This window comes from Erpetoichthys calabaricus, chromosome 10 (genome assembly GCF_900747795.2).
Source record: "Erpetoichthys calabaricus chromosome 10, fErpCal1.3, whole genome shotgun sequence".
Lineage (NCBI taxonomy): Eukaryota > Metazoa > Chordata > Cladistia > Polypteriformes > Polypteridae > Erpetoichthys > Erpetoichthys calabaricus.
The window spans coordinates 8,998,701-9,012,990 of NC_041403.2; the positions used below are offsets into that span (position 1 = coordinate 8,998,701).

The 14,290-nt window shown below is 40.0% G+C and overlaps 1 protein-coding gene across 1 annotated transcript in view; it reads right to left on the reverse strand.

Moving 5' to 3' along the window:
• Window positions 1–14,290, reverse strand: part of c10h1orf210 (chromosome 10 C1orf210 homolog) — a 62,909-nt gene that overhangs the window by 27,667 nt on the left and 20,952 nt on the right. The window contains exons 2-3 of the mRNA XM_051932971.1: window positions 8,801–8,982; window positions 2,427–2,676 (exon numbers count right to left, since the gene is read on the reverse strand). Of these exons, the coding sequence (XP_051788931.1) occupies window positions 2,427–2,676; window positions 8,801–8,982 (432 nt within the window). The remainder of the gene's footprint in view (window positions 1–2,426; window positions 2,677–8,800; window positions 8,983–14,290) is intronic.

Consider the following 14,290-nt stretch of genomic DNA (forward strand, 5'->3'; position numbering starts at 1 on the left):
CTGGAGAAATACATTTTCGCTGCATACAGAGTTTGCTTTATTTTGTAATCATACTTCAGTAGCTTGCGCTGTGTCAAAAACATACAACTGTCCATATCCTGGAGAGGTAGAAGTGTTAGTGTATAGTGGAGAGATTTGGTGATAAATTTGCCCGTGTATTTTAAAACAGTATGGTCCGTTGCCAGGAGGTTGTTATCTGTGCACCCATGGAAGCAAACACTACAGAAGAGCTGTATTCTCGAATGTGTTCACGATCATTTTTAGCTTCTGATGTTTGCTGTGTAAGAAGCTGTTGTAAAGACACAGGTGGCTCCTGCAAAGGTGGTAAAGCTACTTTACCGTCGTGGCAGCACCTCGAGTACTTGTTGGATGTATTACGCTCAGCAGGTCAGTATAGTGCATGACATGGAAGAGGACGAATAGGAATTGAGAAATGCCGTGTCGGCTGCGTGTGGGCGGGACTGGTTTTGAAGTAGAAGCAGGATGAACCAGAAGAGAAATATATAGAAGAGATGTCTTACAATGTGAAAATCATACTGCTGTTCTTTTCTGAATGCAGAATAAGAAAGAAAAGACCAGCTAACTAAATGAAATTAATTATCATCACTTATTGTGAATCTGGTTGGAACATAAACCTGCAGCCACAGAGGGTCCCAAGTTTGTGAATCTAATAGATTCCATGTCAAAAATTTGCAATAAATAAGAAAAAAAAACGGGAAGAGCTAAATACTTCTTCACTACACTCTATGCATCTTAGCCACAGTTGGTTCATAATAATAAAAAAAACACAAAATTTCAAGGTCTCACAGTGTTAGAGCTTCACGCTCAGAACACATAAGCGCACACACTATGGCTGCCACGCGTTCCCAGCGTTCATTTGACGCGTCCTCTGAGTAGGTCCTCAGGAATTAATGCGACGCATGTGTGAGCTGCAGTACCAGTAAAAAGTGTGGGGAGGCGCAAGTGTGATAAAAGTTGGAATGTGACCTCAGAGTCTCTGTTTATTATCTACATGTGACAGAAAGCCTCTACGCGGATCCTACAGGATCGAAGTGCGCGCTTCGATGTTTGATGAATGGTTCGATGTGGTGAAGCAAAATGCCGACATACTAATGCATTCGTGGTGCTTTTATATTCAAGCGTTGCATATTCCCAATCATAATGACATGATACATTTTAAAAGTCTCACATACCATCTTTTGTGCCGTCTTTTTTTTGCAACTTCACAACAGCAACATAATGTACAGCGCTGTATTTGAGCCACAGAGAAAATAAATTAAGGACATGGTGAAAACATGTATTTTGTGATTAAAGTGGAAATTTCGGCTTTATCTCGAAATGTCCACTTTAATCTCGTAGTTTACTTTATCATTAAAGCAGACCCATCGTAAACGTCATCCCAGTTTTTAATCGCTACGAGCTTCTTGGACCTGACAGCAGCGGCAAGCAGCAATAGATCACCACACAGAACACATTAAATGTATGATATTCCAACTCTCTGCAAATTTAGAATCTTTAGATTTATACTTGATATCACTTTCATGATGAAATGCATTAAAGTATGTATGTTACATTTTACAGATAAATTTGTTAATTTCGTTAAATAATAAATACTGTTAATAATTACACACATGGGGGTGACACAGTGGCGGAGCGGTACTACTGCTGTCTCACAGGGAGTCACGTCGCTGGTATTCCCTGCTTGGATTCCACACTGTGCTCCGGTTTCCTTCCAAAGATATGCATATTTGGGGATTTGGTGCTGCTAAAACTATGTGTGTGCTTGTATTCACCTTGCGATGAGCTGATGCCCCGTCCAGAGATTGTTTGTGCCTTGTGCCAATGCTTGCTGGAATGGACATATCCCTGGATTAATGGATTTAATCATTAAACATCCTTTTCAGAGATATTGCAGGTAAAGTGTCATCGGAATTTAATGGGTGTTCCAGGCAATTCCACAACACAAAGAAGCCAAACCTATCCTCACCGTGATGATATCTCGCACTGCCACCTGCTGGATTCCTCCAGATTTACATAAAGTACATGCGCAAGTATAAACAGTAAAACACTTGCATAGCATACGTCGCGTGGCGTGAAGTATAAACCCGGCCTTACCGTAACCTGGTCACACCTTCTCACATACTCAATTAACATATCCACTTGATCACTCACCTGCTGTCCTCATCAGAATTTGCTCATTTTCCTCATGTGAACAGTTCCACTTATTGCCTTGAAGCCGAAGGACCTTCACTTTCTCCAGCCAATTCCTTAAAGTTGAGCTCTGCCCTGGTTAAATCGTTGTTACGCAGATCCAGGACAACTAAACTGTCCAACTGAAGCAGAGCCTCTGGCAGGGCGCCTTTCAGTTTGTTGTTGCTCACGATCAGCATCATCAGGTTGGTCAGGCCTTGGAATGCATCAGGCTCAATCGTCTCCAAGCCCACACCTGCTTAGGTCAAGGAGCTGTAAATTCCTGAGGCGTGAAAATATCCTGCTTTGTAAATGAGGGATGGGATTATTAGAGAGGTTGAGGAGATGCAGGTTTTGAAGGTGTCGCAAGGGGTTTTGTTCTTCTGTCCCCAAAAAATTGATCTTGTTCATAGACAAGTCCAAGATAGTCACATTTTCAGGAAGATCAGGTATTTGCTTCAAGCTTTTCATGCTGCAGTTCCATACCTAGTTTTAAAAATATAAATACTGGTAAGCATCACACATTTTATATTGATGAAAAATGGCACATAAGGTCCTTTCTGTATTCATAAGATATACAGGGGTGGGCAAAAGTAGGTTTACAATTGTGAGTATGTGAAACAAAATGTTTATTCTTATATAATTATTTATTTATTCATTATTGTATTATTAATTTGTATTATTTATCTTATTATTATTATCATTATTATTACTAATAAAGTGTGCTTGAGTGTAGCAAGTAGACTACAAAAAAAGTGCAAATAATGAAGGCTGGCAATTTGACCACTTACAAGATTGTACCTACAGTAAGTGCACTGTGCCATTGTGACATTCTTTTGAGTTAATAAAGCTATTGGAATAATCATAACGTGCATGGCATTCTTCCATTTGAACAACTATAAACCTGCTTTTGCCCACTATTTTAGAATATTCTTTGAACTTTTCACTGCCTGTTTTTAAAAGGGAAATATACTACATAACCAGCTGTTATTTTACTGATAGGCCTTTCATATGAGGGCACCTACAACAGCAGGACAAAAAAACTGACTTACCTGTACATTTTTAACTTTAGGGTGAAACCGAACGTGTGGTTATAATTCATTTATAACTGAAAATTCCAATTATAGCTTATCTCATATAATTGATTGATGACTTTCATGAAAGTGAATCATATTGAAAATTGAAGTCCTTCATTTGTCAGAGTACACTGATATCCATGTGCCTAGCAGACTTATTAGCCCTTTAAACTCCACCGCACTTCTGCTACTTTCATTTAAGAGGCCATAACTTCATCATCCTTCACTTAATATTCATGATCTACCCCTCAAAATAAAGCTCTGACTTTTTCCCTTAAGAATGTTTACAGATTAACTTAAAGTAGTTATGTTGTACATGTATGTTAAAGCAGGATAAGCTGCAAAATTCAGCACAGTTTTTAACCAAAAAAATGCACTTTGAATGTTATTCTTACTTACACAAGTTTTGGAATAAACGTCTGAACACTTAAAATTGTCAGGAACACCTAGAAAAAAACTGTTATAACATATCTACAAGTAATATATCTAGTTTACTGTTTTGAAGCAGGTCACGTTTTCTCTGCTTTTACTGTTTCCAAGTAAGTATCCATTGTACACATATCTGTTATTGAAACCCCATGGCCACCATGAAGGACAGATCTTACTGTCAGAATATATAAAGTTGATAAAGAAATTACACTGTGCATTCTGATTGCAATACCAATAGTAGCAAGATTCAAAAATGTCTTTATGTTTAAACTTTAAACAAAAAAAGAAATCTGAAATATAGAAAGTGGAATGGGGTGGTACTTAAAAACTATAACACTCCTCTCTTTTAGTAATAGTCTGTCCTGCATTAAATCAGGATGTTAAAGAAAGTAAGTGGTGAGCAGGTGTTGCTATGATGAGGACTGATAGATAGATAGATAGATAGATAGATAGATAGATAGATAGATAGATAGACAGACAGACAGACAGACAGACAGACAGACAGACAGACAGACAGACAGACAGACAGACAGACAGATAGATAGATAGATAGATAGATAGATAGATAGATAGATAGATAGATAGAAAGGCACTATAGAATAGATAGATAGATAGATAGATAGATAGATAGATAGATAGATAGATAGATAGATAGATAGATAGATAGATAGATAGATAGATAGATAGAAAGGCACTATAGAATAGATAGATAGATAGATAGAAAGGCACTATAGAATAGATAGATAGATAGATAGATAGATAGATAGATAGATAGATAGATAGATAGATAGATAGATAGATAGACGCCGTATCTTATCTATCTATCTATCTATCTATCTATCTATCTTATCTATCTATCTATTACATAATGCCTTTCATATCTATCTATCTATCTATTATATAGTGCCTTTCTATTTATCTATCTATCTATCTATCTATCTATCTATCTATCTATCTATCTATCTATCTATCATATAGTGCCTTTCTATCTATCTATCTATCTATCTATCTATCTATCTATCTATCTATCTATCTATCTATCTATCTATTATATAGTGCCTTTCTATCTATCTATCTATCTATCTATCTATCTATCTATCTATCTATCTATCTATCTATCTACAGTGGTGTGAAAAAACTATTTGCCCCCTTCCTGATTTCTTATTCTTTTGCATGTTGCCACACAAAATGTTTCTGATCATCAAACACATTTAACCATTAGTCAAATATAACACAAGTAAACACAAATGCAGTTTTTAAATGATGGTGTTTATTATTTAGGGAGAAAAAAATCCAAACCTACATGGCCCTGTGTGAAAAAGTAATTGCCCCCTTGTTAAAAAATAACCTAACTGTGGTGTATCACACCTGAGTTCAATTTCCGTAGCACCCCAGGCCTGATTACTGCCACACCTGTTTCAATCAAGAAATCACTTAAATAGGAGCTGCCTGACACAGAGAAGTAGACCAAATGCACCTCAAAAGCTAGACATCATGCCAAGATCCAAAGAAATTCAGAACAAATGAGAACAGAAGTAATTGAGATCTATCAGTCTGGTAAAGGTTATAAAGCCATTTCTAAAGCTTTGGGACTCCAGCGAACCACAGTGAGAGCCATTATCCACAAATGGCAAAAACATGGAACAGTGGTGAACCTTCCCAGGAGTGGCCGGCCGACCAAATTACCCCAAGAGCGCAGAGACGACTCATCCGAGAGGTCACAAAAGACCCCAGGACAACGTCTAAAGAACTGCAGGCCTCACTTGCCTCAATTACGGTCAGTGTTCACGACTCCACCCATAATAAAGAGACTGGGCAAAAACGGTCCGCATGGCAGATTTCCAAGACGCAAACCACTGTTAAGGCAAAAAGAACATTAGGGCTCGTCTCAATTTTGCTAAGAAACATCTCAATGATTGCCAAGACTTTTGGGAAAATACCTTGTGGACTGATGAGACAACAGTTGAACTTTTTGGAAGGCAAATGTCCCCGTTACATCTGACGTAAAAGGAACACAGCATTTCAGAAAAAGAACATCATACCAACAGTAAAATATGGTGGTGGTAGTGTGATGGTCTGGGGTTGTTTTGCTGCTTCAGGACTGGAAGGCTTGCTGTGATAGATGGAACCATGAATTCTACTGTCTACCAAAAAATACTGAAGGAGAATGTCGGCCATCTGTTCGTCAACTCAAGCTGAAGCGATCTGGGTGCTGCAACAGACAATGACCCAAAACACACCAGCAAATCCACCTCTGAATGGCTGAAGAAAAACAAAATGAAGACTTTGGAGTGGTCTAGTCAAAGTCCTGACCTGAATCCAATTGAGATGCTATGGCATGACCTTAAAAAGGCAGGTTCATGCTAGAAAACCCTCAATAAAGCTGAATTACAACAATTTTGCAAAGATGAGTGGGCCAAAATTCCTCCAGAGCGCTGTAAAAGACTCATTGCAAGTTATCGCAAACGCGTGATTGCAGTTATTGCTGCTAAGGTTGGCCCAACCAGTTATTAGGTTCAGGGGGCAATTACTTTTTCACACAGGGGCCATGTAGGTTTGGATTTTTTTTTCTCCCTAAATAATAAAAACCACCATTTACAAACTGCATTTTGTGTTTACTTGTGTTGACTAATGGTTAAATGTGTTTGATGATCAGAAACATTTTGTGTGACAAACATGCAAAAAAATAAGAAATCAGGAAGGGGGCAAATAGTTTTTCACACCACTGTATCTATCATATAGTGCCTTTCATATCTATCTATCTATCTATCTATCTATCTATCTATCTATCTATCTATCTATCTATCTATCTATCTATCTATCTATCTATTATATAGTGCCTTTCTATCTATCTATTATATAATGCCTTTCATATCTATCTATCTATCTATTATATAGTGCCTTTCTATCTATCTATCTACCTATCTATCATATAGAGCCCCTCCCATCTATCTATCTATCTATCTGAATTTTTTTTTACTTTCATTAAACATTATTCTCCTGCCGAGAATCACTAAAGCTCCCCCTGAGTCATTCAACTAAGGCCTTGATGCAGATAAGTTTTTCCATATGACTCTGTCACAGACAATTCCCTTCTAAAGTGTGCAATGTGTACTAGAAAGTTTGTTTTTTTCTTTTAATAGACATCATCTCCTCCATCCCTCAGCTGAACCTTTCATTCCTCACAAATCCTTCAAAACAGGAAGCCCATGTTGACAGGCTAGCAGGACAAACACAATAGCCAGTGATTACTTTCTGTAACTGCTGGTGAAAACGGTACACACGCATGAAGCTGTTCTGCACTTCGGCTGCCAGAGGGCGCTGCATGGTAACCCTGTCACTAGACACAATGCCCACTGTGACCAAAAGAAATTGAATTTATTTATTTTTTTTTTTTTACAGTTTGTAGTACTAGGGTGTTGTACCGTGTGAGCCATTATGAACGTAGTGAGAAGTCAAGCAAAATGTTAGAACATTAGAACACTATAACCCAGGGGTTTCCAACCTTTTTTCCCCTCAGAGCAACTTTTACAAAATGAAAATGGCTGAGAGCTACTCATGTTTTATAACATTTATTTCTCATCGCTAATTTCAACCCAAACAACTGAATAAGCTTGTTTTGCCAGAACATTTACAAAATGTTGGTGTCTACAACTCACATTTTGCATTGAAACATCACAAAAAAATATTGAGTTCACCTGCAAGTTCATTTTGTATGTCTGTATGCATTGTCTAGTGTATCTCACACTATTGAATTAAAACATGAATGCTGTCAAAACAAAACAATGCAATTCCAAATACACAGATATGACTCCTTCATTTTTCATTTCGTCATATGTCATTGTGTCACTTTATTCACATGTCCAGTTACACGTGTGATGTGTTTTTTAGTCAGACGACTGGCACTGAGGTGTATGGTGGAGTGAAGCCACTGAGGTTCACTCTTGTGGAGTCATTTATATGTTTGCCTGTCAGTCTTGTTCTGAACTTTGGTTTCATGACATTCATGTCAGACTCACAGAGGTATGGAGACCCAAACAAAGCAGACATTTTCAGAGCTTGGTGAAGATTCTTATAGTTATCTGGTTCTACTAAGCTCCAGAAACTCTGGGAATTCTGTTGAGACTTTAACTGCACATTATTTTGAAGGTTTACTAATATACTGTATAATATATAAAATCCAATGTCTGTCTGTCTGTCCGCTTTTCACGAGAGTACTACTTAACGGATTTATATTGGGTTTTTTTCCATAATTTGCTTAAACATTCCGGTTGATTTTGCGACTTCTCTCATTTCACTATATATCAGAGTTTGCTTGCGGTACCGATTTTGTTGTGCAAATCTGAGATCCACGCAAAGGGTCAAGGAGGTTGGGGGGTGGTCTCTCCTCACTAACTCGCCAGCTTCGGGGCATGTTCCTTAACTCCGCTTAGCTAGCAAATGAGAGAACAATTGAATTCAACTTTGTTTGATATTTAAAATAAAGTGTTACTTAGGTCTTGATGAGTTTGAGTCCGGATAGTCTCTTAAGTGTATACCACATTGCAATTCAGTCTGTGGATCGTGATATGATTTTTTTTTAAAGATCTCCCACCTCTAATTTGACTAATCAAAAATGTATGTAGGATTCATTAACCCTTTGGCGGGCTACTTGGAAAGGGGTTGTGAGCTACTGGTAGCTCGCGAGCAATGTATTGGAGACCCCTGCTCTAGACGAGGACAGGCCATTCAGCCCAACAAAGCTTGCCAGTCCAATCCACTTATTTCTTCCAAAAAAAACATCAAGTTGAGTTTTGAAAGTCTGTAAAGTCTTACTGTTTCTCACACTACTTGGCCGCTTATTCCAAGTGTGGATCGTTCTTTGTGTAAAGAAAAAATTTGTGCGAAATTTACCCTTAACAAGTTTCCAACTGTGCCCCCGTGTTCTTGATGAGCTCATTTTAAAGTCTCAATCCACTGGACTAATTCCCTTCATGATTTTAAACACTTCAATCATGTCACCTCTTAATCTTCTATTGCTTAAAGAAAATGACACCTTTTACTGGCCAACTAAAAAGATTACAATATGCAAGCTTTTGAGGCAACCCAGGCCCCTTCACTCTTACCTCCTCATTGACATGGCATTCATTCGAAGCCACAAAGATGAGCTGTGCAAATCCAAAGATGGCCACACTGAGAAACACCCTGGCACGTCCCATTCTTGGTTGATTCAAGAAAATGTCCAGAGAGCATACAGAAACTTCACAGTTGGCACTGGGGGTGAATTTCTTTGTTGCAGAAAAAGGATCTGTAAGACAAGGATACGAGTTTGTTATGCATCTAAATGAAATGCATGAACACGTCTCAAAATGGTGACATGGAAACATATGAGTATGAACACAGAAAAGTAATCAGACTGGCTAAACGTCAGTATGGGAGTGAACTAGAGATGACGTTTAGCAGCTATAATGATTCATTTAAATTTTGTCATGGATTAGAGTAATTATAACTTATTTTGTGACAGAGAGCTTAAGCAGATCACTAAGAACAATTCACAGTTAAAATACAAGTATGAATGACAATAATTACTAAATGAAGAACCAGTACACATATACTCTGTTCAATGCTTGTATGGACTGGGTGTTGGGCAAGGTCGTGGGGTCCAGCGGCTGTGGGGCATCTGTTGGTGAAGAGAGATTCACTGATCTTGACTTTGCTTACAATGCATTGATCTTCACGGAGTCAATGGAGGCTCTGATCAGGGCGCTTGAGAGACTGAGCGAGGAGTCTGAGTGCCTGGGCTTGCGAGTGTCCTGATAAAAACCAACATCCAGGCCTTTAATGACCTCTTCGGCACAGCCATCAGCAGGGTGTCTGTCTATGGAGAGAGTGTCGACCTTGTCGAGAGGTTTACTTACCTCAGCAGTGACATTCATGTCTCTGGTGACTCTTCCTATGAAGTCAGTAGACTGATTGGGAGAGCATGGGGGCTCATGAGGTCGCTGGAAAGGGGCGTGTGGCACTCCCGATACCTCTGGTCCAAGTCTTTAGAGTCCTGGTGCTTCCTGTCTTGTTGTATGGTTGCGAGACATGGACACTATCCAGTGACCTGAGATGAAGACTGGACTCCTTCAGCACTGTGTCTCTCCGGAAAATCCTTGCGTACCGTTGGTTTGACTTTGTGTTGCTCATGGAGTCCCGAATGAGGCACATGACCTGCATTGTGAGGGAGTGTCAGTTACAGCACCACGGCCATGTGGCATGTTTCCCTGAGGGTGATCCAGCTCATAAGATCCTCATTGTTGGGAACCCAAGTGGATGGACCAGGCCAAGGGGTCACCCACGTAACACCTGGCTGAGGCAGATGGAGGGTCATTTCTGGAGGGTGGGACTGGACCGCGTGTCTGCCTGGGGGGTTGCCAACTGGAATCCCGAGTTATTTCGTCGTGTAGTGGATGCGTCAACGCACTGTACCAGTGCATGCTCCCCAGCTTGACTTGACTTGACAAATATACAGTGCCCTCCATAATGAATGAGGCAGAGACACATTTGTCCTTAATTTCCCCCTCTGCTCCACATTTTAAAATTACAAATCAAACAATTCAGACACAATTAAATTGCTCATTGCAGGCTTTCATTTAATGGTATTTGCACAAATTTGGGTCACACAACACATTTACTACATGCCCAAACCCCCCCAAAACACTTCAGGGTGCAATAATGTTTGGAAACCACCATGATAGGTCTGTTAAAGCCGTCATATTTAGGACTTTGTTGCATATCTCTTGCATGCAATGACCGCTTGAGGTCTGAGATTCATAGACAGCAGCAGGTGCTGAGGATCTCCTCTGGTGATCTTCTGCCAAGTCCCTCATGCAGCCATCTTCAGCTGCTGCTGCTTGTTTCAGGGGGATTGTCCCCTTCAGTTTTCTCTTCAGCATATGGAAGGCCAGCTCAGTTGGATTTAAATTGGGTTACTGACTCGACTATTCCAGCATTTTCCATTTTTTAGCTGTGATAAACTCCGGTGTTGCCTCAGCAGTGTGTTTGGAGCATCTTCTTGTTGTAGGATAAAGTGCATGTCCAGGAGCATCTAATGGAACTTGAGCAGATCAAATGTTTTAAAACACCTCAGAATTCATTTTGCCATCAGCAGTTTCATCATCCGTGAAGAGAAGTGTGTCGGGACCTGTGGCAGCCATACATGCTCAAGCCATAACACCCCCAGAACCACCATGTTTAACAGATGAGGTGGTCTGCTTTGGATCTTGGGCAGGTCCTTCTCTTCTCCATGCTTTGCTCTCTCCATCACTCTGATGAGGTTCATCTTTGTCTCGTCTGTCCACAAGGACTTTTCCCAGAATTCTTCAGGCTCTTTGTATCCCTTTTTCACAAACTGTAATCATTTCATCCTGTTTGTGTGGTTTGCATCTTGCAGTGTGTCCTCTGTGTTTCTGTTCATGAAGTCCTCTGCTGATAGTTGTCTCCGACACACACACATCGGCCCCCTGATGACAGTTTCTGGTCAATCTCACAGATGTTTGGGGCTTTTTCTTTACCACAGTGGGGATTCATCTATCATCAGCAATGGAGGTCTTCCTTGGCCCACCAGTCCCTTTGTGATTACTGAGCTCCCCAGTGTGTTCTTTCTCCTTCATGCTATTCCAGACAGTTGACTTAAGTCATCCTAAGGTTTTACCGATGTCTCCAATGGTTTGATTCTTGTGTTTCAGCCTCATAAAGGCTTCTTTGGCTTTAACTTGCACAGCTCCTGTCCTCATGTTGAACTACAGACTCCTAACTTATAAGGCATTAAATGGTCTAGCCCCCGCCTATTTGAGTGTTTTGCTCCATCGATACAATCCTCCTTGCGTTCTTAGATCCGCAGATCAGCTGCTTCTAACCGTTCCCAAGGCACGTTCCAAAGCTCGTGGTGAAAGGGCTTTCTCCGTCGGTGCACCCAGGCTCTGGAACTCCCTACCCTTAGTGGTTAGGCAAGCCACTTCAGTTGCCACATTCAAATTACGCTTAAAAACGCACTTCTTCACATTGGCTTTTAATTCTTAACTTGTTTCATTTTCTACTTGTTTTTCGTTATTTTCTCTATTTTATTGGGTCCTCTGACCTGTTTTTAGTTTCTTAGTTCAAATTCTCTCTTAATGTTTGCTTTTAATATTTTGTTTTTAGTCTTGTTTGTTTTAACTGTACAGCACTTTGGTCGGTTGTAATGCTGTGTTTTTAAGCGCTCAACAAATAAATATGGTATGGTATGGTATGGTAAAGGGTAGAAGCAAGCCGAGGTATCTCATGAAGCCATGAAACCCACCTGTGGAATCACAAACATCTGAGACACCAATTGTTTTAAACATTTTGGTGCCCTGAAATGGGGAGACCATGTAGAAAAAGTGATGTGTGACCACAATGTATGCAGACCCCCTTAAACGAAAGTCTGCAATGTGCACTTTAATCACGATGTGTGAACTGTTTGATTTGTAATTTTAAACTGTGGCACAGAGGAGCAAATCAAGAAAAAATTTGGGTTAGGCTTAGGGGTAGAGTTAGGTGTTAGGGTTAGCCCTAACCTAAACCTAACCCCTAACCCAAATAATATGCAGAGTACTGTAAAACGTTTATGCTAAATTCAGAGGGACACAAAACAAATAAACTAAAACTGCCGAGCTGAAACAGTGATCGCAGCTGGGCTGACTTTCCCTCTGCCGTTTTCTTTCTAACTTGCTTGCAAATGAATTTACACATCATGAGTTAACCTGGGATGGGCCGCCCCATGAATTGTTTGCATGCATTTCACTGCCCTCTGCACCCACGCTAACACTTAGCAGTTCACAACATTTACAACTGAGCTGATTTTATCATCACCTTGGCATTCACAGTTGCACAATTGAGGGAAAAAGACCCCGAGTGCTTTAGTTCTCAGTGAGAGAAGCAAACACAACGTAAACTTCCATCCTGTGAAGTAAACATATACTACACTGAATAAGCAAGAGTGTAATTTCTCATGGGAAAAAACAATTAAGAAGAGAGGCAAGACAAAAAGCGAAAAAAACATTGAAAGGCAACACAGGGAATATAAGAAATGCTCTTTTGGCACCTAAGTAATCTGCAGATTCAAACTGCTGTCTTTGAGAATGCGTGCATTGCATACAATGGCAGGATTTGTCTTCCGGGAGCTGGGATCTTCAAGCCCTGACAATTATGGGGCAGTATGTTACGGCTTTTTTACAGTGGTACTCCTCTGGCACCCAAAGAATCCTTCTTTCTGTAATTCATACAAAGTTTTTACTGCTAATCAGTATCACAAACTACAATATGATCTCAGAATCCACAGTGGCCTGGCAGTGAGATCTTCAACTTTGACTCTGTTCCTCTAAGGCCAACATTTTAGACCGACTGTAAGTGTCCCTCTCCATTAAGTTTAAAGACTACGTACGATCTACGGGTTGATGAGCAAAGTGAGCAGGGGGCAGAGCCCCCTAGTCATTAGAAAGGACATGGTAGAGTAAAAACACTAACAAGCCACGAAATTAAATAAGATCTGTTATGAGTGAGTTTGGGCAAAAGAACTTAATTAGCTCAAAAAACTGGTCACTAATTAGGAAAATGTGCAGCCACTGCGGCTCTCCAGGATTGGAGTTGGCCATCCCTGGATTTGAGGTCCCACACATTCACAAGTGGGTTTTGGCCTTGTCCTCTGCACACTGGAATTTGACCGTACTCCTTGAATCTTTTAACTATAGTGTGCACTGTAGACCAGTGGTGTCCAACTCTGATCCTTGAGGGCCGCAGTGGCTGCACGTTTTCATTCTAAACTAATCCTAATTAGTGACCAGCTTTTGATGCTAATTAACTTCTTTTGCCTAAACTATAATTGACGTACTATTTAAGAATCAGACCCCTTAATCGTTTCTTTTTTCCTTATCAACAACAACATTACTTATATAGCACATCTTATACAAATGGTGTCGCTCAAAGTGCTTTACAAGATGAAGAAAAAAAGTTTATATCAAACCAAAATAAGATTAGACAAAACTAACAAGCAAAGAATAAATAACAGAGAATAAAGTAAGGTCAGATAGCCAGGAGGAAAGAAAAAACAGATGGACTAGAGAAAAAAAAATAAAAGCCTGCAGCTGATAATGAGATACAAAAACGAGCCCAAATGATTTGAGGCAGAATAAGGACGACAACAAGCCATGGAATTAAAGAACGGGTTTAATTAACAACAAGAATCAACTTCTAATTACGAAATTGGTTGGAGTTTGAGGCCCTGACATTGCTGGTCAACTGTTGGCTCACTTCACATGCCATTTCTGTTTGGCTGCCATTTAAGAAAAAAAGAAGCAATTCAGAGGACCGAGTCTTTAAAAAAAAATGACAGCAGAAATTGGTCACTGATGAACAAAGCGGCAAGGAGGAAAAACTGCAGCCATGGTAGCTTTCTAGGATTGGAGTCAGACACCCTTGCAGGAGAGTGAAATGGCCAGAATCCTACCAATTTGTCTTTGGGGGTACGTTGTGATTACTCATTGACGCATCAGTTGGCAAATTGACGAGCCCCGACCCATTCTTGCTACTCAAGGACTAGAGAAGGCTCCTTA